The 27,463-nt window shown below is 36.0% G+C and overlaps 2 protein-coding genes across 9 annotated transcripts; one reads left to right on the top strand and one right to left on the bottom strand.

Annotated features, from left to right (window-relative positions):
* Positions 1 to 4,353: 4,353 nt before the first annotated feature.
* On the top strand, positions 4,354 to 11,250 carry LOC141394476 (uncharacterized). Of its 8 annotated transcripts, none has more exons than XR_012410435.1 (3): positions 4,354 to 4,434; positions 4,494 to 11,138; positions 11,198 to 11,250. XR_012410435.1 is itself a non-coding variant. In XM_073968871.1 (2 exons), the coding sequence occupies exon 2, from the start codon at positions 6,058 to 6,060 to the stop codon at positions 8,767 to 8,769; it is 2,712 nt and encodes a 903-aa protein (XP_073824972.1). In that variant the 5' UTR covers positions 4,354 to 4,434; positions 4,494 to 6,057; the 3' UTR covers positions 8,770 to 11,250. The 8 variants fall into 5 exon arrangements, 3 of the variants coding, with proteins under 3 accessions (XP_073824972.1, XP_073824973.1, XP_073824974.1); XR_012410437.1 differs by having other exon boundaries at positions 4,394 to 4,434; positions 4,628 to 11,138; XM_073968871.1 differs by having other exon boundaries at positions 4,494 to 11,250.
* LOC141392362 (coiled-coil and C2 domain-containing protein 1-like) lies at positions 9,982 to 21,659 on the bottom strand. The gene is made up of 3 exons (XM_073965311.1): positions 21,555 to 21,659; positions 21,094 to 21,468; positions 9,982 to 9,999 (listed from the first exon to the last, which is right to left on the bottom strand). Exons 1-3 carry the CDS (start codon positions 21,609 to 21,611, stop codon positions 9,982 to 9,984), a joined length of 450 nt encoding a protein of 149 aa, XP_073821412.1. The 5' UTR covers positions 21,612 to 21,659.
* Between the last annotated feature and the right edge of the window lie 5,804 nt (positions 21,660 to 27,463).

The raw sequence follows: 27,463 nt of genomic DNA, 5'->3' as shown, positions 1-27,463 counted from the left end.
TCCATTCGACATCTTTTATGTTTGTCAAAGTACATACCACTTTTAGTTTTTGCGTTCACACTAGCATACAATTTCGTATGACCACAAAATACAAATCACGCAACAAATACAATTTATTTTCGTTTTCTTTACCCATTTTCTTAATTTTTTGGTAAAATTGTTTTCTTCCAACAATTTATTTCTCAACTGCATACGAAAATACATAGCCGAATAGAGTGCTCCCTAAATAAAAAATGTACATATGGGTTGCCACATTGTTTTGATAGATGAAAATTTTCATAGTGGTCACACTAGCTGTGTTCCTTTACTTACCTGAGGTAACCATTTTTAACCTGCAAAGCGTTCCTTAACCCCGAAAAGTGCAAAACTGGAAGCAATTTTTAAGAAAGTGAGAGGGGAGCGAGAACGGGAATGGCTTTCTCTTCTACCACAGGCTACCAGCAAAATTTCTGCAGGTAAAAATGGCAGAACTGATTTTTCGACTTTTGTTTGACGATTATTTCACAACGAAGAAGAAAAAGTCGAACGCTGACAAAACTAAATCATGGTTCAATTAAAAAGGTTAGCTAAAGCTATCTGTCAGTTTAAATTTTTCAAAATTATATACACAATCTGTGAATGTGCGTGTGCTGTTTGAGTGTTTAGTAATTGTGTTGTGTTTAGTAATTTTGACGTTTTAGGAATTTAAGAAAAACCAGGGTTCTATAATTCGTTTTCATCTAGATCTACCTCTTTACTTATACCATGAACTAAATTAAAGACTGTGAAATAAAAGACGAAAATTGATTTTTTATGATTCTTTTTGACATTGCTGCCAGAGCTACCATTTTTCCGTTCCTTTACTTTTCTGGTAAAAATGTTCATGAGAGATCAATTTTGAGCAATTTTGACACTTTTCTCTTTTACCACTCTTACCATTAAAAAAGTAAAGGAACAAAGCTACTATGTGTACAACATTCACAGGTATCAAATTTGACATCTCATATGACATAGATAGATAATGTAAACAGCCCGTTTAGACTAAGGGCATTATCTCGATTTAATACCCCGGTTACACTATTGAAGGTTAACCCACTGGGTTTAATAGATCCAGTGGGTTAATCTTTGCTGGTTACACTTAGCTTTTCGAGGATATAAACTGTCAGCTGATGTTTGTTTACGTATACATACAAAATAACTAATAAAGTCGTGTGTTACACTTTTACGATTTCTCGTATGAGATATCGTCCCCTCTTTGCTCATATTGGTATATTTTACATAGGGATACATTTTTGTATCATGGTATCATGCGTACTTTTTGTTAAAAAAGTGTCTAATGAAAAAAAATAAATAATTTTATGATTTCCAAATAACTTTAGATTTACTAACTCCATAAAATCTCATACGACCAATCGTAAACGTGTAAAACACGACAAACTCTGTTGCAAAAAACAGTTGCAACTTTTGGTACTTTTTGAGTAGAGTTGGATTTTTTTGCACAAATACCGAATACAACACTGTATTTTTGGTGGATTTGTGCCGGATTTAAAATAAACCCAGTCGTGAGAGGATTTAATTTTTGTATGGCAAATCTGGACAGATTTGACCAGATTAATACCCCGGTTACACTATTGAAGGTTAACCCACTGGGTTTAATAGATCCAGTGGGTTAATCTTTGCTGGTTACATTTAGCTTTTCGAGGATATAAACTGTCAGCTGATGTTTGTTTACGTATACATACAAAATAACTAATAAAGTCGTGTTTTACATTTTTACAATTTCTCGTATGAGATATCGTCGCCTCTTTGCTCATATTGGTATATTTTACACACAGGGATACATTTTTGTATCATGGTATCAAGAGTACTTTTTGTTAAAAAAGTGTCTAATGTAAAAAATAAATAATTTTATGATTTTCAAATAACTTTAGATTTATTAACTCCATAAAATCTCATGCGACCAATCGTAAACGTGTAAAACACGACAAACTCTGTTACAAAAACAGTTGCAACTTTTGGTACTTTTTGAGTCGAGTTGGATTTTTTTGCACAAATGCCGAATACTGTATTTTTGATGGATTTGTGCCGGATTTAAAATAAACCCAGTCGTGAGAGGATTTAATTTTTGTATGGCAAATCTGGTCAGATTTGTCCAGATTAAGCAATAAATCCTCATGAAGTGGGTTAACCCGGCAAAAAACTGTAGTGTAACCGCACTATAAGTAATAAATCCTCATAATGTTGGTTAACCCGGCAAAAAAACTGTAGTGTAACCGCACTATAAGTGCTTAATCCACCCAAATCCACCCTGATTTACCATCCAAAATTAAATCAACTCAAAACTTGGATTTGTTTTAAATCAAATGTTAAATCGAAATATTTTGATATACAACATGGTTTTTTGCTTCTAAAAATGCAACTATTGCTGTTTGTACCAATATTGGCAACTATGTTCATGTGTCGTTTATTTACTAGGGTTATGATTTTTTTTTTATTTTCTATTAAATAATTTACAATCCATTATTAATTTCGCTTCAGCGCCAGTTGTCTTTATAGAGGCTAGTTGGCAAAATATTACAATTCAATATTTAAATTGAAATATATACATAGCTAAATACAATATTTTATATTGATTGATTTTATATTTTTTATATTGATAACAACAACATAAAGTTTTATTACAAAAACTGTTCAACATTATGTAGCAAAAACGATCGAATGTTTCTTTTATATATTAAGAAGTTGTTAATATTTTTAATATCTTGAGGCAAATTGTTGTACTCCTTACTGCCAGAATGGTCAATTCTTTGTTTTGTTGTTTCAGTTAGACAAAATTCTACCTTTAGATTATCTCTATTTCTTGTCAAGAATCTATGCTCATTTCTGGCAAATGTTAACGTGTGGTGACCAATATTGTTCAAACATTTAAATACATACAAAAGAACTTGCATTTTATAACATCCATGTAGAGGTAATATGTTTGAGAATACTTCCTTAAACAAGCTAAGTGTGGGATAAGTCGGTGGTAAGTTGGCTATGACTTTCAGGGCTCTATTTTGTACTCTCTGAAGCGATTTTAATTCACATGACATTTTATGACCATAAATGATAGCAAGGTAATTAAAATGACTTTGTACAAGTGCATTGTAGATTAAAAGCTTTGTGTTATGATCAAATTTGTTTTTAAACTTATAAAGCAACCCAATAGCTGGTGCAATTTTATGTTTTAATTGACGTATATGCTGATCCCATGACAAGTTATTCTGAAAATGTAATCCTAAATATTTCAGGGTTTGTACCTCCTCTATTTCTGTCTAGTTTATATTTATGGTGAAATTGTTATTGAACCTGGAGTGCGGTTTAAATCTAATCAATTTTGTCTTTTCGGAATTAATAACCTGACCTTTTTTCTCAAAAATGATTTCCTGTATATTAATGCCAAAAATAACAACGTCCATTCCATTTAATTATTAAAAAAGGTCACGCACAAACCACTTTGATTTTTTTTTTTGGAAAATCCTATGAAATGAAATAAATGTTACACCAAATTTTTTTCCTGTTGCACGAATAAATGACATTTTGCCTATTAATGACTAAAATATTTTTTATTCCATTTAAATATTGAAAAAGGTCCCTCACAAACCACATTCAATTTATGTGATACATGGAATAAAGCTATATATGATATAAAATTATATGTATGTAATAATATGACGACAAAATTGGTGAGAAAAAAAGCTTATGTCATTCTGGATGTGTCGTGTGTCTTTAACGATTGTTTTGTGTTATTTATGTACTTAAAGTGACTCCAAAATTGTTTCCAAAAAGCTCATCTATAAAAACTTTAAAAGCTTTTTGGGCATGAGCTTTTTTCTATCCTTGTAATTAAGATTTTATCTAATCTTATAGCCCATTTAGATATGACTTCATTAGCCGGATTTAGCACATTATCAGGTTTTATTTGCTAAATCCTGCCAAAATCTACCAGATTTCCCATACAAAAATAAATCCTCGTATTGAGTGGATTTGTTTTAAATCTGGCATAAATCCTCATATACAACTCTGTTTTTTGCAACATGTTGCTAGAAAATACAAAAGGTTGCAAGCTGGCACAAGTAACAAGGTAGATGAATCGGTGAATTGCTACACTAAAAATAATTTAAAATGTAAAAATTTGTAAACAAGGCTGTTCCAGAACGGCACTTTTTAAATGTTTACATTTTATTTATTTTTTATTGACGTTGCCGCCAAGCGCTTTTATTGTGTTTGCGATCGATTCTATTGATATCGATCGTCATTGTGATTTGTCATGTTTTTGTTTGTGATGTTGATAGTTATCGCAGTTTCCTCCATTCTCTCTCTTTGACAATATCTGATTAAGGCATTTGATATTTGCAATGCCATTATTCTTCGTATTTGTCTTTTTGCAGTCAAAGGAGAAGGTGAAAAACTGCGGTAAGTATCAGCAATGATATTTGTTATTGTAATTTGTGTTAATGACTTTACATTTTTAGAAATAAACGCGATCTACTGTATAACATGTTTTATGCAGTAAATATAAACAAAATTGTTTTGCGTTAACCGCAAGCCTCCTGCTTTGACGTTAAACTTAATCCATAACAAATTTTTTATTTCGCAATTTGTTTAGTTTGTGACGCAAACAAGTGTGGACATTGCTGTGTGTGGAAAAATACAAAGTAAGCCAAATTTGAGGTTGGAAAGATGGCACCACCTGTTCGCCGGAGCCCACCAAACCTGAGAAGCACAGCCAGTGCAGACACTATTACATCAGTTCAGCCTGATCATGACGCCCAAGTGGATGTAAGTAGTGAAGCCTATGGAAACACACAAGCAACGCCGAGAACGGAGACAAATAACCAAACTATGTCATCAGCCGTACATAGTGGAACAAAAAAGCCTGCATCCAACAATTTTGCCAGTGATAATAATGCCATCACAGAAACGCCAAAGGGGAACGTTTCAAGCCAAAAGAAGACGGTCTCCAAGTCAGGTAATGCCATGAAAGCTACAGAGCCAGGTACAAGTAGCCAACAGAGGGAAGTGGACAACATAGCTGATATAAAGAAGCAAATGGCCTACCTAAAACGACAACTTTTGGAAACAAAATCTCAACTAGCCGAGAGTCAACGCCAGTGCCAGCAGTTGGAGGTTATGTCCCAAAAGCCATCAGGAGAAACGGTAAGTGACCATAACCTAAATTCTAGAAACATGTCCGCCATTGATTTAGGAAACACAACAACAACAACGATGCTGCCAAATATTCAAGCAACACATACATCGACATCAACAGCCGCCATCATGACGCAACCGCCACCTGCTGCCGACGTCAACGTTGTACAAATGCTGATGCAAGCTGCAACAAATTTCAACGCTTCTTTGCCGCCAGCAATAAATACAAATTTATCGCCATGTTCTACAAATAGTAACCTCAGCCAACAACAACATAGAAATTTGTATGGTGCTCAAAGTGGAGTCAGTGAGGTTATGGTTTATCGAAAAATTATTGATTTGCCAGAATTTAGTGGGGAACCTGAGGACTGGCCATTATTTTACACAGCCTATAGCCAGTCATCAGCCGCATATGCCTACACAGATTTTGAAAACAATCAACGCCTACAAAAATGCCTAAAGGGTGAAGCCAAGGAAATTGTGAAAGCGTTACTTACTCATCCTGAACATGTAAGTGATGTAATTGATCAACTGAAATTTCGATTTGGAAGACCAGGCCCTGGATTCTTGTTCTATGAAAATTTGAAATGAAAAACATTTCCTTTATAATGTTTTTCATTTGACATTTGCTTCCTTTATAAATAGTTTTAATTTCTCATTTTCATAGAAACAGAATTGAGCCCCTGAGCAGCTTATACATTGCCAGTTGAAACAAGCCAGAGAGTTGCCACATATTTCGGAGAACAATTTAACGAAATTAGTGCCATTTTCAACAAAAGTAAAAAATTTAGCAGTTTTCCTGAAATCAATTGATGCACAACAACACATTGCTAACCCTACTTTACTGGAAGAGTTAGTATAGAAGCTCCCCATGAGCAAGAAACTGGAATGGGCCAGAGTTGCCACCACTATTCAACCATATCCGACCATTATTATTTTAGCGATTGGCTTTCAGAAATGGCAAATTTAATTTGCATAATTCATGATGTTGACAATAAAGAACAAAAGCGCCGTGTCCTACTCCATTCTACATCACAGCAAATACAATGCATTTTCTGTAAAGGTCAACATAAAATCTATGATTGTCGTCGTTTCTTGAATCTCAACGTGCAAGATAGATGGAAACAAATTAAACAGATACGTGCCTGCTTTTCTTGTTTGAATATTGGACATATAACCAGAGATTGTCGTCGTAGTCGATTATGCCCTATAGAAGGTTGCCAACGTAGGCATAATAAACTGCTGCATGAGGGCGCCCCCTGTGTACCATCCATTCAACCATCGAATTGTGAGTCAGAATCTCAACAAAATGTTCTCAGCTGTTCATCTGAAGTTAATAAAAAGCTACTTTTTCGTGTATTGCCCGTCACACTATATGGAAACAATTGTCGTATGGATGTATATGCTCTTTTTGATGATGGATCATCTATAACCATGATGGACAAGGACATTGCTGAGAAAATAGGAATTCGAGGAAAAAGCTGTTCATTAAATATACAGTGGTTCGGAGGGAGGTCTGCCAAGGAACCTGTGACGTCATTCAATGTGAAGGTGAGTGGAGTGAACAAAAAGAGTTGCCACTTGATGAAAAACGTTTATGCAGTGTCAAATTTAAATCTTCCAATGCAAAGTTTGAACCAAAAAGAAATTGAAGCCGCCTTTAAGAACAACCAAAATCCAGCAGTGAAGCCATATTCAAATATTGTGCCAAAATTATTGATCGGATTGGATAATGCATTTTTAGGGTTGCCAACAATTACTAATTTTAAAGATTTATCGGGACCTTTCGCCTGTAACACTGAATTAGGATGGGTTGTTTTTGGACCCTGTAAATCGATATCGTCATCTCAATCATCGTGTCTTTTCGTAAGTGTGGAAGAAGATCGACATGTCCACAAAATGGTGGAAGATTATTTCAACATTGATAGCATGGGTGTTCGAGCAGCCCCATTAATAGAATCGGATGACGATATAAGGGCAAAAGAAATTCTTCACGAATCGACGAAAAGAGTTGGAAATAGATTTCAGACCGGATTATTATGGAAAAATGAGAATGTGGAGTTGCCAGATAGTTACACAATGGCACTTAGGCGACTTGAAGGAGTTGAAAGGAAAATGAAAAGGGATTCAAATTTGTATGCTGCTTACGCAGAAGTTATTAATGGATATATAGCCAAAGGTTACATAAAAGAGGTCCCACTGGAAAATATCAGCCTGATATCAAATAGGAAATGGTACTTGCCACATTTTGGAGTTATTAACCCGAACAAAGAGAATAAAAAGCTGAGATTAGTTTTTGATGCAGCCGCCAAGGTAAATGGGACGTCATTAAATGACAACCTTTTAAAGGGTCCCCAATATATTTTATCATTGCCTTCAATACTTTATAGTTTTCGGCGTGGAAATATTGCAGTGTGTGCTGATATTAGAGAAATGTTCCATCAAGTGATAATACAGCCAAGAGATAGAATATCAGAAAGACTTTTATGGCGAAATTGTAACCCTGATATAGAACCTGTTGAATATGAGATGACAGTCATGACATTTGGAGCCGCCTGCTCACCGTGTTCAGCCATATATGTTATGAAGACTAATGCCAAGGAACATATTGACTGCCATCCCAGAGCAATAGAATCAATTTGTGAACATCACTATATGGATGATTTTGTTGATAGTTTTCATTCGGTGGATGAAGCTATAGAAATATCAAAGCAAGTTACAAAAATTCATAAAAATGGTGGATTTGAACACAGAGGATTTATATCAAATTCAAATGATGTCATGTTGGCACTTGATGGTTTATCGTCGTCGAAAATTATTGCTCCCATGGAATCGGGAGAAAAGGTATTAGGTCTGTATTGGGACCCGGGTTTAGATACATTTATGTTTAACCTGAAATTTAGCAAAGTCGATCCTGATATTATTTCTGGACAGAAAATACCAACTAAACGCCAAGTATTAAGCATCATTATGTCAATGTTTGATCCTCTTGGATTTTCGAGCAACTTTATGGTTGGAGGAAAATTAATTTTACGTAACATTTGGATAACTGATTGTGTAGGGGATGAAGAGATTCCCAAAAACATCGATGTAACTTGGCAAAATTGGAGAAACAAGCTAATTAACATAAAAGAATTTAGCCTGAATCGATATTACTTCCCCCCTGGAAAGTCTAAAAAGTTGGAATTACATATTTTTGTTGATGCTAGTAAGGAAGCATTTGCAGCTGTAGCCTATTGGAGATTTGTTACTTCTGAGAATGAAATTGGAGTTAGTTTTATATGTTCTAAAACAAAATGTTCACCCTTGAAAAGGGTATCGATTCCCCGCCTGGAGTTGCAAGCCGCCGTATTAGGAACGAGAAAAAAACAAAATATACTTGCTGGGGTGCCACCGTGGTGCAATGGTATGCACACCCGCCTTGCACACATAAGGTCGTGGGTTCGATTCCTCGGCCAGGCAACATCAAAACACTTTTCAACGGTGGCAAAATACCCCTCAGTAATGTTGGCGACATTTCCTGAGTATTTCAGCCATGTAAAACTTCTCTACAAAAGTGGTGTCTTGGACACGCCGTTCGGACTCGGCAATAAACTGTAGGTCCCATATCATTGAGCTAATATGAATCGGGGTGCACTCATTGATATGAAAGAAGTCTCCCTTGTCCCTTAGGGATGTTTGTGGAACATTTATATACTTGCTGATCACAAATTGGTACCAGAAGATATAACCCTATGTAGTGATTCAAAGACTGTTTTGAAATGGATTTCAAGCAGTCATAGAAATTATAAGCCTTATGTAGCCCATAGAATAGCGGAAATATTGGAATCAACAAAAATTGATAATTGGAAATGGGTACCAACAAAAGATAACGTAGCCGACGATGCCACAAGATATTATAATCAAATTGATTTTTCGATTTCGTCAAGATGGTTAAATGGACCATCATTTCTAAAAAGTTCTGAGGAAGAATGGCCAAATTATGGCCCGACTTCATCCTGATGAAGCCGATGAAGAAGAAATGCGACCTAAGGTTTCGCTTTTAATTTTGAAAAATTATTTTATTAATATTGAGAGATTTTCGTCGTATCTCCGTTTAAAACGAATGGTAGGACAAATAATTCGTTTTATTGATATTTGCCGCAAAAAAAGTCGGCGCTCGAAATTTACCTGATTTAAATGCATATTATTTAAATGAAGCTGATGCAGTATTATGTCGTCAAGTTCAACGAGAATCATTTGCCGAAGACATCAGAAATATTGAAAGGGGACAGCCAGTTTCTAAAGAAAATAAATTGGAAAATTTAACTCCTTATATCGACGATAATGGATTATTGAGATTTTATGGAAGAATTGATGCAGCCAGCTGTCTTCCATATAGTATGAAACGACCAATTATATTGCCTAAGGATCACTATTTTACGAAACTTGTTGTATTTTATCATCATTGCCAGATGAAACTTGAAAGTCATGAAGCAGTTATATGTGAGATAAGGAAAAAATTTTGGATTCCACAAATAAGACAAGTTTTAAGAAAATTTGTTGCCAGCTGTTTCACTTGCCGAAAAAACAACGCCAAGCCTGTGCCGCCCATTATGGGTCCACTGCCCATTGATCGATTGGAGCCTTATATGCTGTTTATATTAGAGCTTTTTGCAGGGTTAACCTTCTTTGAGAGGATTTGTTTGAAATATAAGCAATGGAATTGACATTTAAAACCCAGTCGGTTTGTTAAATCCGGTTATATATAAACGGGGTATTACATCAGACCTTTCAAATATACTGGTCTTGATTATTTCGGGCCTATAAATGTCACGATTGGACGAAGAACTGAAAAGAGATGGGTAGCATTATTTACATGCCTGACAATCCGCGCTATACATTTAGAAATAGCTCATGATTTGTCAACGGATTCCTGTATAATTGCAATTAGAAATTTTATAAATCGTCGTGGTGTTCCTGTAAGAATCAGGTCCGACAATGGGACGAATTTTATTGGAGCCAACGAAGAGTCCAAACGATTTGATGACGTTTTTGAGGCCGATCGGATTCAACATGAATTGAGTGAAAAAGGCATTGAGTGGATATTTAATTGCCCAGCAAACCCTTCGGAAGGCGGTGTATGGGAGAGGATAGTACAAAGTGTTAAAAGAGTTTTACGACAAACCATGAAGGACACCTCTCCAAAGGAACATGTTTTGCATTCCTTAATAATTGAAGCAGAAAATATAATAAATTCTAGGCCATTGACTCACGTGCCCATAAGCCCTCATGAGGAGGAGCCCCTCACTCCAAATCATTTTTTGTTCGGAGCAGCCAACATTCCTCAGACATCTGCGGTCAACGTTCCAGAAGAACAAATCTTCCGCCTGAAGAAGCAGTGGCGAGTTGCTAAGAGTTTGCGAGATAGATTCTGGAAGCGGTGGGTTGTTGAATATTTGCCAACATTAACCAGGCGAGTAAAGTGGTGTAAGCGAATGAAGCCAATAGAAGTAGGAGATGTTGTGTTTGTTTGCGATCCTAATCTTCCACGTAATCAATGGCGGCGAGGTATGGTCACTCGTCTGCATACTGGGGCAGATGGTGTTGTTCGTCGAGCTGATGTCAAAACCTCCACAGGAGTACTTCAACGAGCTGTCTCAAAGTTAGCCGTCCTGGACTTAGATGATGGTGAAGCTGACCGCTCCACGGGGGTGGGGGTGTTCCAGAACGGCACTTTTTAAATGTTTACATTTTATTTATTTTTTATTGACGTTGCCGCCAAGCGCTTTTATTCTGTTTGCGATCGATTCTATTGATATCGATCGTCATTGTGATTTGTCATGTTTTTTGTTTGTGATGTTGATAGTTATCGCAGTTTCCTCCATTCTCTCTCTTTGACAATATCTGATTAAGGCATTTGATATTTGCAATGCCATTATTCTTCGTATTTGTCTTTTTGCAGTCAAAGGAGAAGATGAAAAACTGCGGTAAGTATCAGCAATAATATTTGTTATTGTAATTTGTGTTAATGACTTTACATTTTTAGAAATAAACGCGATCTACTGTATAACATGTTTTATGCAGTAAATATAAACAAAATTGTTTTGCGTTAACCGCAAGCCTCCTGCTTTGACGTTAAACTTAATCCATAACAAAGGCGGAAAAATTAAATTTGTTTTGATGCACAAAGTTGTTTTTAATCAACCAAGACTAATATTTACGATGTCTAAACGATAAAATAATTCGTTTATTTATTTTAGATGGGCAAACGGCGATAAAATAATTCTTCATTTGCTCTCTGGTTACCATTAGTAGCATAATGTGCTAACATTTTCAGTATTAAACAATATTACAAAAAAATTCTTTTGACGCATGGTTTAATAAGAAGGGTTAGCCAAAGCTTTATGTCAATTTAAATTTTTTTCATTCGAGTATGCCTAAAACTTCAAAACAATATAAACAAACTGTGTATGTGTGTGTGGTGTTTGAATAATATGCCAAACAATTTTAAAAACAATCGAATTCAATTGTTTTTAGACCATTTGTATGGAAGAAATTGCTGAGATTTGCATTGAAACAATCAGTTTATCATATTCACAACACGACTATGTGGAGAAAACTTAACTCTTCATTCATTTTTCGCGTTTTTTATAAAATGCTCAAAAAATACATTGTAAACAAACCCACCTGTTGCTTTTATTTTGAAGTTTTAGGAATTCAAGAAAAACAAGGGTTCTATAGATTTTTTTCATTTAAATCTACCTCTTTACTTATACCATGTTTTGACGTTTCAAATTCGATCAAATGGGCTGATTAGAGCTGGCAAAAAATCGATGGCACTATCGATAATATCGATTGTTATTTAAAAATTCAATATCGATAGATAGTTTTGCCTATCGATAATATCGGAATAAAAACCCATAACCTGAAATCCATTGAAATAAATAGAAATTTCGCTGCTTTTCGGTTATGTGTGTGTAAGAAAGTAAGTCCGTAGTCACACGTACACATTTTCGGTAAAATAAAATGTTTTATTTTTTTTATTTTTATGAAATAAAAGCAGTTGTGTATTCTGCTTTACATTTCTGTGAACTACCTTTGCATAATTTCAAGAAATTTCCACCATTTTCATCTCCAAATTAATGGTGTTGACAACTTAACGATAATATCGATAGCAATCGATATTTTAAAACACTATATCGAAAATATCTAATGTTGGGAATATCGATGGTTTGCCAGCTCTAGTTTACAGTTATTTGAAAAATGTAAATAATAGGGTTATGACATTTTTATAACCTTATATCCCTGTGTCATATTTTGATGAGCTTTTGCATAATAGCTCATTTAGACTAGCCATAAATCCTCGACTGGATTTAATAAATCCAGCACAAATCTCATTGCATTTAGATATACATTTTGGAGGATATAAATGGCAGTCAGCTGATTTTTGTTCATAGCACAATTACCAAGGTAGATGCATCAGCCCTAGAGCTGGCAAATCATCGATATTCCCAACATTAGATATTTTCGATATAATGTTTTAAAATATCGATTGCTATCGATATTATCGTTAAGTTGTCAACACCATTAATTTGGAGATGAAAATGGTGGAAATTTCTTAAAATTATGCAAAGGTAGTTCACAGAAATGTAAAGCAGAATACACAACTGCTTTTATTTCATAAAAATAAAAAAAAAAACATTTTATTTTACCGAAAATGTGTACGTGTGACTACGGACTTACTTTCTTACACACACATAACCGAAAAGCAGCGAAATTTCTATTTATTTCAATGGATTTCAGGTTATGGGTTTTTATTCCGATATTATCGATAGGCAAAACCATCTATCGATATTGAATTTTTAAATAACAATCGATATTATCGATAGTGCCATCGATTTTTTGCCAGCTCTACTGTAAACACAAACACACAAAAACAAACAGAAGCGGAAAATAGAAAAAATATTAAATAAAAATAAAATTGATATAGCTTTAATTTAATAGTATACACATTAATAGTATTTAATAGCAATTTGCCAAATTATTTTGTGCAGTATTCCATTTAATTTTTAATTTTCAAGCAATTCTTTTTGCAAATTCGCTTATGTATACGTAAACAAAGATCAGCTGACTGGCATATTATATCATTCTAGACTAGTCTAAACAACTAGGATTTGAAAGTTGGGTTTAGAAATCGAGTCGATTTAAAATGACTAGTCTAAACGGGCTATTAGGGAGCACTCTATTCAGCTATGTATTTTCGTATGCAGTTGAGAAATAAATTGTTGGAATTTTACCAAAAAATGAAGAAAATAGGTAAAGAAAACGAAAATGTGAGTACGATTAAAGTTTTTAACAATATAAATTGTGTTATTTGTGTGATTTATATTTTGTGGTCATATGAAAGTGTATGCTAGTGTGAACGCAAAAACTAACCGCCAGTTTTTGTATGTCGAAAGAAGAATGTGTGCGAATTAATAAATCCAGTAAAAATCTCATTGCATTTAGATATACCTTTGGAGGATTTAAATTGCAGTCAGCTGATTTTTGTTCATAGTACAATTACCAAGGTAGAAGTATCAGCCCATCCAATCGAATTTGAAACGTCAAAAGAAGTTGTTGTAAATTGAATTCATCTCAAAAAACATATGCCAAATTACAAATTTATTTTTTAATATGTGTGTTCGTTTACTTACAATTTGTTCAAATTGTCACTGGATGCTGTTCGTTTACTCTACAGTACAATGCAAAAGACCTTACTGGACTTGTACAAATTTGTACAAATTATTGTGTAAACGAGAGAAATAAATTGTTGGAATTTTACCAAAAAATGAAGAAAATAGGTAAAGAAAACGAAAATGTGAGTACGATTAAAGTTTTTAACAATATAAATTGTGTTATTTGTGTGATTTATATTTTGTGGTCATATGAAAGTGTATGCTAGTGTGAACGCAAAAACTAACCGCCAGTTTTTGTATGTCGAAAGAAGAATGTGTGCGAATTAATAAATCCAGTAAAAATCTCATTGCATTTAGATATACCTTTGGAGGATTTAAATTGCAGTCAGCTGATTTTTGTTCATAGTACAATTACCAAGGTAGAAGTATCAGCCCATCCAATCGAATTTGAAACGTCAAAAGAAGTTGTTGTAAATTGAATTCATCTCAAAAAACATATGCCAAATTACAAATTTATTTTTTAATATGTGTGTTCGTTTACTTACAATTTGTTCAAATTGTCACTGGATGCTGTTCGTTTACTCTACAGTACAATGCAAAAGACCTTACTGGACTTGTACAAATTTGTACAAATTATTGTGTAAACGAACAGACCTAATATTGAAAATGTTAGCACGTTATGCTACTAATGCCACCTAATGAGAAAATAAAGAATTATTTTATCGTTTAGACATTGTCTTGGTTGTTTAAAATCAACTTTGTATATCAAAGCAAACTTAATTTTTTCGCCTTGTTTAAAAATTTTTATATTTTAAATTATTTTTGTTTTAGCAATTCAACGACGCATCTACCTTGTTTCTTGTGCCAGCTTGCAACTTTTTGTATTTTCTAGCAACATGTTGCAAAAAACAGAGTTGTATACGAGTATTTAAAACAAATCCATTTGTAATAATTTTAGCTTTGTTCCTTTACTTTTTTAATGGTAAGAGTGGTAAAAGAGAAAAGTGTCAAAATTGTTCAAAATTGCTCTCTCATGAACATTTTTACCAGAAAAGTAAAGGAACGGAAAAATGGTAGATCCGGCAGCAATGTCAGAAAAAAACATAAAAAAATCAATTTTCGTCTTTTATTTCACAGTTTTTAATTTAGTGTTGTCAGTGTTGTTGTTGTTGTAACAGTGTTTTTGTTATGTTTATTTGTTCGTTCCTCTGTTCAATCTGGCTCTGGGTCTATCTCCAGTTCAAGAAAAGTGGCTGCTTCGATGGGATGTAGCCATAGATCCACTGGAGTTAGATGGGTAGGTTTGGCGGCGCAGTTAAAAAGGTGTTGTGTGTCGTGCGGGCCCATGCCGCATACTGGGCAGATGTCTTGCACGGCGCGATCGATTTCCGCCCAATAAGAATTTAGGCGACTGCAATATCCCGAGCGTAGTTGAGCCAAAACTACTCTAGTTTGTCGTGGCAGCAGACGCTCCTCAGCTGCGATAGATGGAGGATGTACTCCGAGTACTTTATTCACACTATAATTGCTTAAAGCCTTGGCAACTGCGTCCGTGTGAATGCTATTCAATCCTGCTTGATATGCTTGTTGATCTAGGGGTTCTCTCCTGTATCGTTGGACCTCTCCCTCTAGAGCATGGATATCCTTCCTGATCTCCCTGAATGGGCCGGGCCTACCCACAAGATGGTGATTGGGATGGTTCACACGATAACATCCAAGCAGGAACTGCAACGAAAGCATCTCATTGTGTTGCTTTACAGGAAGAATTTTTGCCTCCTCATGTAGATGGTCCACTGAAGATTTGAGGAGGCACCCTGTCGCTGTTCTCAGGGCTGCATTCTGGCAAGTTTGAATCTTTTTCCAGTTCGAATCACACAATCTCGGGGACCAGACTGGAGCCGCATAGCTTACCACAGACCGACCTATCGCGTTATATGTGGTCAACAAGGTTTCTTTATCTGCACCCCAAGTGCTGCCGGCCAGGGACTTAAGGACCTTGTTCCTGCTTTTCAACTTGTCGCAGATAGCTGTGGCGTGTGCGCACGACGTGAATGTAGTGTCGAATGTGACCCCTAAAATTTTAGGGCAGTTTGTGGTCGGAATTCTGCTACCGTCGACCACGACATTCAACTCACGTCCAAACTGCGCTGTCCATGTGGTGAACAGAGTGGCTGTAGATTTTGTGGGGGAAATCTGCATATTCCTCGAATGGAAAAAGGTGGAAAGATCAGTTAAATAGTTGTTCAGTCTCTCACAGATGTCATCAGGATAAGTCCCCTACGCCAAGATCGTGCAATCATCCGCATACGTCACGATCTCAATGCCGTCTGGAGGGGGTGGAATACAGGAGAGGTAGAGGTTAAACAGTTCCGGAGATATCACCCCACCTTGGGGAACTCCCTGTTTCACTCTACGGGGTTTGGACTTCTTATTCCTGAATTCCACGTACGACTGGCGTCCACACATATAGTTGATTACCCAACGTTTCAAGCTTGGCCGGAGGGTTGTCTGCTCAATGTCCCCAAACAGCGTGGAGTGCCTGACTGTATCAAAGGCTTTTGATAAGTCAAGCGCCACCATCACTGTTCTATCGCACGGCCGTCTCTGGTTGAGTCCTTTACAGATATATGTGGTAATGGCGTGCAGCGCTGTTGTCGTGCTGTGCTGCTTACGGAATCCATGTTGATGATCGGCAATCGGTCTGTACGATTCACTTTTGCTGGCATCCTTGCCTGGCTTCCGTAGTGGGACCACCCTGCCCATTTTCCAGACTTCGGGAACAACGAGGGTGGCTAGCGACAAGTTGAAGACTTTGGTGAGATCCTCGACTCCCGGCTCATCCAGCTGCTTCAACATTACCATGGAGATTCCATCAGGGCCCAACGCTTTGGATGATTTAGCGTTCCTGATGGCATTGGCAACATCATCCATTGTAAATTGTGGTGGTTCATCCTCGGCAGGAAGAGATCTGATGCGACGTAATACTCTTCTCTTCGCCCTGTCACTCTCGGGATGCTCGACAAACTGTCGATTGAAATTACTTGCGCACCTCTTCGGGTCAGTCAACGTAACGTCGCCAAACGTGACTGAGGTCCTATCTTCCATTCTTCCAGGGTTCGAGAGTGACTTAACCGTTGCCCACAATTCACCTATACCGGCTCCAATGTTGCAGCTCTTCAGATGATTTAACCATTTGTTCCGCTTATGCTCGCCGACCAGGCTGTTAACTTCCAGTGTCAGCTCCCTGACTCTGGGGTCATTGGGGTTGATACGACGAAGCTCATCACGCTCGTTTGCTAATCCCATCGCCTCTGCTGGGAAATTTGGTCTTACTTCGGGTATTCGACCAGCAGGGATATGGCGAGCGGCTGCAGCAGTGATGATGTCCCGGAACGTCCTTTCCGCTACCCGAACATCTGAAGGATTGGGCAATTCTCTGAAGCGGTGATTGGTGAACTCTCTGAAACTCGGCCAATCAGCTTTTTTATGATTGACGAACGTGCGGCGTTCAGAGGTGATGAAATCGGGTGGTCTGCTAATGGAGACAATTATGGGGAGATGGTCTGATCCAAGGGAAATGACGGGTTGCCAGGTAACGTCATTTGTCAGACCAGGTGACACGATGGTTATGTCAGGCGAACTGTGACACTCTCCTCTAATTCTGGTAGGGCGTCCTCATTGACCGTGCAAAACGTAGAGCTATCAATCTGCTCAGCCAGCGCTGTACCTCTCTGGTCGTTTCCGAGGGCCGAATGCCACATCTCATGATGTGCATTAAAATCCCCCAGGACCAGACGATTATGCCCTTGCAAGAGCGGGCTAATGTCAGGCCTATAATCAGGGATACAGCTATTTCTCGGCGGGATGTATACATTCAGCAACTCTATCTCGGCAGCCCCACACCTGACTGCTACCCCCATACATTCCATGTATGGGTCATTAGAGACAGGCTCAAGCGAGATAGGTCTGTATTGGACAGACTGGTGCAATAGGAAAGCCAATCCCCCACCTCCACTTCTGGTGCGATCTTTCCTCAGAACATTGTAACCATCACAATGCTCTAAGCTGTGGTTGTTGTTCAGCTTGGTTTCCTGCACCGCCGCGACCTTGATGTTCTTCCGACTCATAAAATCTACTATCTCCTCGATCTTACCTCGGAGTCCATTGCAATTCAATTGCAGAAAGGCTGCATTTTCGGGGATTGGGACAACAACGGCTGGTGTTAAAGGCTGCGTGTGAGGTTGTTGTCGAGGGGACTGCGGGGGAGTTTCGTAATCAGACGACGAGGGAGTCTCGTAATCCGACGACGACTCACTGGGAACTGTGTTCACACAGCATGCAGCAACATAGTCCCTGTCGTAGTCCCTCACGTGGACGAGTCCAGAGCAACCCCTTAGATGCACCCACTCCTGACATCTATTGCATCTCACCGAAGGTTGGATGTGGGTGAAGATGCGAATGTGACAAACTGAGCACAGATATATTGGTCCTGGGTTTTCCTCCGTCCCGGCTCGGACCAATAGAATTCGGAGCAGGCATTCCGGGATATGCTGCTCCCAACACAGAAAAACGAAACAAATACGAACATGTACACACTGAGGTGGCAGCCGCTGGCCGGAACATTGGTTTTGTGTTGTTCCGGGTCAATCCGGTACGAAAGAACCCGCTGCCGTGGGATTGCCGACTTTTTCTTCGGTTTTTCGTCCATTTTGTGAAATAATCGTCAAACAAAAGTCGAAAAATCAGTTCTGCCATTTTCTACCTGCAGAAATTTTGCTGGTAGCCTGTGGTAGAAGAGAAAGCCATTCTCGCTCTCTCTCCCTCTCACTCTCTTAAAAATTGCTTCCAGTTTTGGCACTTTTCGGGGTTAAGGAACGCTTTGCAGGTTAAAAATTGTAACAAATGGCTAAAATGGTAACCTCATGTAAGTAAAGAAACACAGCTTTTGTGTGTCTTTTTACTTACTAAATGTAGCTGAAACATATTTTCTGCAACTTTTCCTTTATATTACTGTCAAAATCTGCAACATTAGTAATAATTATTACAAATTATCACGTAAAAAGACACAGCTATTATTACAAATTATCGAGTACGTAGACAGGTATAATACGAGGATTTGTTTTAGTATGGGAAATCTGGTAGATTTTGGCCGGATTTAGCAAATAAAACCTGATAATGCGCTAAATCAGGCTAATGATGTCATATCTAAATGGCCTATGACAGTTGAAATCGAGTGGTAAGTAAACTTGCCTGTAGATTGGGACTTATTGCATGATCATGTCACCGAAATTTATAATTTCAAGCAAATTGTCCTCTTTTGAAATGTACGTGAAAACGATTGTAAATGTTTATAGTACATTTACGAAATAGAGTGGATTTAATCTAACAAATGAAATCTCATCAGAAATTCCTTGTATTTTATTTGACGTTTAAGCAATGGAATTGACACTTGAAATCTAGTAACTTTCGTAAATGTAGACTCTGTAATACGGACATCTCATATTTGTCCAACCTCGATAATCAGAACGAATTTTTTTCTATCTTGAGCATTAGGTTCTTATTTATTTCATTGACGTTTTCGTTCTTAAATAATTGGTAAGAAAAAATAAGTTTTTCAAAGTTTTCGATTTTTGTAGGTAACCCTGCGTTTACAAATGACAGGACAGTTGACTTCATGTATTGATTGTCAAAATCCCACAACTTGCCTGTGTGACGTAGGCGTCCCGACAACTGCAAAAACAGTTGTAAAATTTTGAATGAAAATCGTCGATTTCTTTTTGTTTTCCGTTCACATATTTTGTTTTTGTTCATGTTCTTTTTTTTCAACACATTTCAATTATTATCTCACTTATTTTTACAAAAATGTCAAAAATTTGTCTTCTCTAGTGTCTGTGAAAAAATGATGGACAGCTGGGAGACAAACGACAAATGTATGTATGTGTTAGTAAATCAGAGTTGTATTTGAAGACAAACTGTCTGGTGTAAACGCCTAGTAACTCCAAATATAATAGCTCATTTAGACTAGCCATAAATCCTCGACTGGATTTAATAAATCCAGTACAAATCTCATTGCATTTAGATATAAATTTTGGAGGATTTAAATGGCAGTCAGCTGATTTTTGTTCATAGCACAATTACCAAAGTAGATGCATCAGCCCATCTGATCGAATTTGAAACGTCAAAAGAATTTTTTGTAAATTGAATTCGTCTCAAAAGACATACGTCAAATTACAAATTTATTGTTTAATACTGAAAATGTTAGCACATTATGCTACTAATGCTAACTAAAGGGCAAATAAAGAATTTTTTTTATCGAAGTTTGTCCATCTAAAATAAATAAACGAATTATTTTATCGTTTAGACATCATAAATATTAGTCTTGGTTGATTAAAATCAACTTTGTACATCAAAACAAATTTAATTTTTCCGCCTTGTTTACAAATTTTTACATTTTAAATTATTTTTAGTGTAGCAATTCACCGATGCATCTACCTTGTTTCTTGTGCCAGCTTGCAACTTTTTGTATTTCCTAGCAACATGTTGCAAAAAACAGAGGATTTATGCCAGATTTAAAACAAATCCACTCAATAGGAGGATTTATTTTTGTATGGGAAATCTGGTAGATTTTGGCTGGATTTAGCAAATAAATCCTGATAATGTGCTAAATCCGGCTAATGAAGTTACATCTAAATGGGCTATAAGTTAGAGAATCGCACTACTTGCATAGAAATATCAATAAATTAATAAAAAATCGTATGACTCCTTTTATTTTCATTCTTTGATATAGCATTTCCAAATCAAATGAAACCTTTTCCAATTTAAATGAAACCTTTTCGAAAATGATATCGATTTCGAAACTTGTGTCAAACATTCGATTCTCTAAAGCTGGGTACACATTGTCAGTTTTGAATGTCGATATTTCGCAATTATCGATAACTGTCAAACCGTCCAGCAGCCACAAAATATTTTGTGGTTGCATGAGGAATGACAAAATTGAACGGCCACACTAGCGAGCAACAACAAAGCTGTCATTCAAAACTGACAATGTGTACCCAGCATAACTCATCTTTTCAGTTATAGCCCAATTAGATATGACATCATTAGCCGGATTTAGCACATTATCAGGTTTTATTTGCTAAATCCAGCCAAAATCTACCAGATTTCCCATACAAAAATAAATCCTCGTATTGAGTGGATTTGTTTAAAATCTGGCATAAATCCTCGTATACAACTCTGTTTTTTGCAACATGTTGCTAGAAAATACAAAGGTTGCAAAAGGTGGCTCATCAGGTTGTAAAATTTCGCTTTTCGTTGTAGCTTCAACATTTTCAATTTCATCTTGTTCACCCTGTGCTATATCAACAGGATCAGCAATTTCGTGTAACTCTCCTAAAAGATCCGAATCATTCTCTATGTCGTCATCGTCATCATCACTGCCAATGTCCTTCAGACTATCTGCAATCATTTTATCCAGATCACTTGGTGCAACTAGTTTAGGCTTCGGTTTAGGCTTGGGTTTGCCTCCCCCACCAGCTATTGCTGCTAGCTCTGCCTCCAAGTCACTATCATTCTCATTATCATCACCACCATCAAATCCCAAACTAGGATCAAAATCATCTGGTATGTCTGTTAACCCGAACTATAATAGAAAGAAATGAGTCATTTTTTTCTTTATTCGTCGCATTTAAATTCATTTCGTAAAGATAGTTTATTTGACAATAATACCTGTGATAGATTGTGATTTCGACGTTTTGGCGGTTCCGGCTTCTTTCTGGCGAACATTTTAATGAAATCAATAGACCTTAAAAACTGTTGCAGATTTGATTTTATTAATTACAAGGGCGTAGCCAGGATCAAATCTAGGGGGGGCAACTAATTTTTTTTTTTTGTTTTTTGGTGATGTGTATAGTTTTTACATACAAAATTTTAAACCCTTTATTTAGGTACATACCTAATGAAAAACAAGTAAAAAGCTTCCACCATAAAATATTCTGAATTTATGTGGAATATTTAGCATTCTTTCCGATATGAAAGTTCTGTTGGCCACGATTTTAGGTAAATTGCGTAAACCAATTACTTGAAATTTGGCGGTATCGTTGTTTAGGGGTATACCAAAACGAGGACGTATGTCCGCAACTACGAACGCTTAATGCTAAATTGCACCCAATTTAGAGAGAAAATGTAAATAAAAATTTAGAATGGGAGGTACCCGAAGGACTGGATTTATAAGGACTATATCCGATTTGCAAATTTTGGCCCAAATCGATTGCTCCCTTCGAGAGTTTTCGTTCACATGGCATTGGATGCACATCCTCTTGTGGTTCGAACATAGTAATTTCTTAACAGATACATATAGCATACCAAGAATAAGTTAATAATATGTAACTTAACGTACACACGAATTCGCTTAAAACGACATTGTTTATAACGCAATGTCATTATCCAAAAGACGATTTGAATCGAAACATCCTAAGAATGCGTGATGTCTCTGTTTATCTGTTTAACCCATTTCGTCGCAATTAATGTTCGATTTTTCGAACAGTAAAAAAATTTTATGGATGAAAAAGGTAAAATTTTAAACAACTTTTAGTATGTATACGAGTATTAAGTTTTCTCTGTCAGCAAATAAAAAAATTCTTCCCTTGAAAACTTCTCCTCCTCCTCGATGGTAGGGGTGCATTTTCGAAGCCTATAATTTTGGATACTATTTAAAATTAATTTTAAAAAATTAAAAAAAAAAACATGAAATTTAAAAAGTAATCATGGTGAATTATTGCCAATACATAAAACCGTAGCACAAAACATAAAGAAGATGATTTAGATGCACAAGCTGGACTTTACATACATATGTGCAAAGTTGACTGTTCGAAATTGTCATAAATGTCAGTGGCTATATCAAAACGTGGAAATGTATGAACAAATTAGGGGGAAGAGTTATTATAGCCCCATAGAAGACTAAATATTAAATTTCATCCATTTCTGTAGGATAGCCGTAATATCCTAAACTATCCTGAAAACCCATAAAATCGGGAGGTACCGTTCTAGTTTGGCTACATAAAACATGAACCAGTGCTCACAAATTTCTGGATAAAAGTTTAGTAGGCCCAAAGAAGACTAAATATGTATTTAATTACACCCCTCATAGAACGGGCGGTACCGTTACCGGTAATCCAAAACGTGAACCAGCACTGACACATTTCCGGGGGAAAGTTTTGTAAGCCCAAAGAAGACTCTATACTACTCTTTAATCATTTTTTCGTTCACTCTGGCACATACTTTGCACATCGTAATATTTCTAAGCGACGTAGATCGTCCTAACATACTTTACATTTTGACATCACAAACAATTAAGAGGCGGTCTCACTTGTATTGAAAGGAGTGCCAAAAATAGTTCTAATCGAGCTACCGCCTCGAAATTTTAAACATAGTTTTACAACGAGGCAAGTTGATAGAAAAAAATTTCAGTGGATGTAGGTCGACATTTAGGTATAGCCCTCTTATAAAGGTAATGCCTGATTTTTGGTATTTTCATGAATTTAGACACAGTTTCCAATTGATTTGGTTGAAATTTCGCATTTTGAGTTCTCAGTGAACAAAATACATCCTCGCAAAAATGTTCAATATAGGTCCACGTTTAGGTATAGCCCCCATATAAAGGTGTATTTTTTAAAAAACACGGAGTATCCCAAATACTCCCAACATTAGTAAAACTCAACATAAATTTATAGTACTGATTTTAAAAGTACCAGAAAAATTATTTACAAAGAATTTATTTTTAAGGAAGTTAGAAACTATGTATGAATATCTTTTTACGTAAAAACATTGTCAATGCTATCAACTATAAGTTTAAATCTGGAAATTGTACATTTACCTCTTTATTTTTTTATAATTTCACTCATAAGCTGCGAATGCTATTCAATTTTCGACTTTACTTGACATATTACCGTTGTAAATTGGCAAAAATTGTACTGGATATTAACAATTTGATGTGTTTAGGTAATATTTATTTCAATCGAAATCAAATTTGTTTCCATAAATTTTTGATTTTTGTCCACGGGCGGAACCACAGTGCGATATGGCCCTCTTCGAACATAAACTAATTTTGGACCGATATAATAAAAACTTCTTTAACAAAATTTTTAATTTTCATAGACTATATCAGTCAATCTATACTATATCGACTCAGAATTTTATCCTGATAACAAATATGTATACTTTATAGGGCTGCAAATAAGTATTTCAATGCGTTACAAACGGAAAAATATACCCTCCATTCTATGATGGAAGGTATAAAAATTGCATAATAATAATAATTGTTCCACAAACATCCCAGAAGGGACAAGGGAGACTTCTCTCATATCAATGAGTGCACCCCGATTAATATTAGCTCAATGATATGGGACCTACTGTTTATCGCCGAGTCCGAACGGCATGTCTAAGACTCCACTTGTACAGAAGTTTTAAATTAAAAATTGCATATCCCATGTATTTTTCAACAGAATTCAAAGTTTACTTAGAAATAATAAATTATATTTGGTATCTTCTAAGCAGGCTAGAGCAGGAGGAAAAGCATTTTCCTAATTTTAATGCGTTTTTACACTTCTATGACTATAAACAAAACATTTGTTAACCGCTTTTAAAAAAATATAGCTTATTCGAAAGATATTAGTCGTCCATTTGCCGTTATTAAATTTAAAAAACAATTTTTTTTATAATTTTTCAAACTTTTTTGACAGCACTAGGGGGGGGGGGGGGGGCAGCTGCCCCCTCTGCCTATAGCTGGCTACGCCCATGATTAATTACACTGCTCAACACGACTTTTGTTTCAACAGAAGTTGCGGTTGTTTCTAGATGAAATCGGCGAGATATTTTCAAATCCGGCCCCGGTTTTTGTCCATCAGCTCTTGTTTTTGAGATATAGCTTAAAATCGGTTTTTACGAGTTTAACCCAGACTTTCGTTATTTTCGGATACAAACAAATATTTTTTTGTGGGTTTTTCGACATTAATCTATTAAGGAGATGTTGTACGCTCGATACAAATCATTTTTGAAATAGTTATGGTGAGTATATATCAAAAAATATAGAAAATATACGACGGACCTTGTAGAAATTGCATATTTTGAGTACTTTAAGCTGTAATTACGTCATCGGGGGAAGTCATAGGATCTTCATATGGCAATGCGGATATGCTTAGGGTGTCTACTATATAGTCCAGTATTCAAATATATAATATAAAGTTCATAGCCCCCATGATTTGGCCATAACCTAAAAATCGCAATGAAGACTGCTAAAGGGAATTAATTTACCAGTGATATCATTACCACATAAGCCATTTACTTTTCAATGGCAGTCTTCATGATGGTTTTTAGGTTATGGCGGAATCATGGGCGCTATGAACTTTATATTATACATTTGAATACTGGATTATATAGTAGACACCCTAAGCATATCCGGAGTACCATATGAAGATCCTATGACTTCCCCTGATGACGTAATTACAGCTTAAAGTACTCAAAATATGAAATTTTTACAAGGTCCGTCGTATATTTTCTATATTTTTTGATATATACTCACCATAATTATTTCAGAAATGATTTGTATCGAGCGTACAACATCTCCTTAATATATAAATGTCGAAAAACCCACAAAAAATATTTGTTTGTATCCGAAAATAACGAAAGTCTGGGTAAAACTCGTAAAAACCGATTTTGAGCTATATCTCAAAAACAAGAGCTGATGGAGAAAACGCGGGACCGGATTTGAAAATAACTCGCCGATTTCATCTAGAAACAACTGCAACTTCGTCTGAAACATTCAACTTTTTCAATTTTGTTGAGCAGTGTTATTCTTACAATCAAATGCTGTGTTCCAGAACCTGCTAAAAGCTACTATTTTTTACTACGATAACATTTTTTCCTTTATGTTATCGGAAAAAATTTTAAAAATTAGTAGATTCTTGCAGTACTGGAACAGACCAAAAACTATCGATTTCAAACAGCTGACAAATCAACTTGGGCAAGGCGAATCTACAATAACCCAGCAAAAAAGTTTGGAAGTAGTGCAATGCAGAGTTATGATTTCAATACATCTTTCGATGCAGTCCACACGGAGTTATGAAAAATGCACTCTGCTCGATACATTTTAAAAGCACTCGCTTATAGATCCCTAGCCAAGCAAGCCAATTTTTTGATCCCTACAGTCGCAGTCTTTTTTTCTGAACACAAGAAAGAGTTTCTAAAATTATAAGAATTTGTGTAAAAAAAATAAAGAAATACAAACTAAAGATACGAACATTGCTGTAATTCACGAGACGCAAATTATTTTTGAAGTGGAGTTAGAGTTTTTTTTTGGAAATCTGAACTGGAGTTGGAGGAAAAATGAAAAACCACTTGGATGATGAAGCAATATCAGTTGCGTGACACAAAAAGCAGAGCAGAGGATGTAAACTCAGTTATGATCAAATTTAATGGAGAGTTTTTATAATTTGTATTAGTGTAATAAAGTTAATATTCTTGTTTACACGAATAAGAAATGTATTTTATTTATTTTGGGATATTTGCAATGGCTTGCATTTTATAGCATCTTTAGACTGCATTTAAATTCAATCCAAAACACTACATCAAAAGCTGTGATTTGGATCGAAAATGGAGTGCATCCTAGCTGTGTGCCGTGGAAGCAAAATGGAGTGCATCCTAGCTGCGCGCTCTCTTGTAAAATTCATAGGTGAATTCATAGGAAAAGATGTACTCCAGCGGCAATTGTTCTAGTGATTTAACTGCATCCGCGGATGCAAACTTTTTGCTGGGAAACACCATCATGGTACAATTACAAAGGTAGATGCATCGGCGAATTGCTACAACAAAGCAACTTTTTTGTAATGTAAACTGTCAAAATTTTCACCAAATGGTCTTATGTTGTCTCTTTTTATCGCTTGTGTTTGTCTACAAAGTGTAGACATGCTATCTCTTACTTACCGAATCATATGGTTTTTTGTTTTGATTTTTCATGGCGAATTTATAGTTTTTTTGACGTTTTAGATTCGATCAGCTGGGCTGGGGCATCTACCTTTCTAATTGTACCATGGCCTCAGCCCAGCTGATCGAATCTAAAACGTCAAAAAACTAGGAATTCGCCATGAAAAATCAAAACAAAAAACCATATGATTTGGTAAGTAAGAGATAGCATGTCTACACTTTACAGACAAACACAAGCGATAAAAAGAGACAACAAGAGACCATTTGGTGAAAATTTTGACAGTTTACATTACAAAAAAGTTGCTTTGTTGTAGCAATTCGCCGTTGCATCTACCTTTGTAATTGTACCATGCATGGCACGAATGGAATTATTCGAATTACAAATGGAATTATTCGAATTTCAAATGGAATAATTCGAATTACAAATGGAATAATTCGAATTACAAATAGAATAATTCAAATTACAAATGGAATAATTCGAATTACAATTGAAATGTTTCGAATTACAACTGGAATTCTCGAATTACAAATAAAATATTACGAATTACAAATGGAATTCTCGAATTACAACTAAAATGATTCGAATTACATCTGTAAAAGGTGTAGAGATGTTTGCTTATGGGTACTTTACACGATATGTTTTTTACATATGAGTTGTC

This window comes from Musca autumnalis, unplaced genomic scaffold (assembly GCF_047663935.1).
Source record: "Musca autumnalis isolate F117 unplaced genomic scaffold, ASM4766393v1 scaffold_2, whole genome shotgun sequence".
NCBI lineage: Eukaryota > Metazoa > Arthropoda > Insecta > Diptera > Muscidae > Musca > Musca autumnalis.
Note: the sequence above shows the minus strand (reverse complement) of the source record. Positions and strands in the feature narration are given on the sequence as shown.

Bases quoted from the DNA above. Each gene is read 5' to 3' on its own strand.
- LOC141392362 (XM_073965311.1), bottom strand. From the start codon at position 21,611: ATGTTCGCCAGAAAGAAGCCGGAACCGCCAAAACGTCGAAATCACAAT. The intron at 21,469-21,554 runs GTATTATTGTCA...TTTCTATTATAG, and splicing joins GAAATCACAATCTATCACAG to TTCGGGTTAACAGACATACC.
- LOC141394476 (XM_073968871.1), top strand. From the start codon at position 6,058: ATGGGCCAGAGTTGCCACCACTATTCAACCATATCCGACCATTATTAT.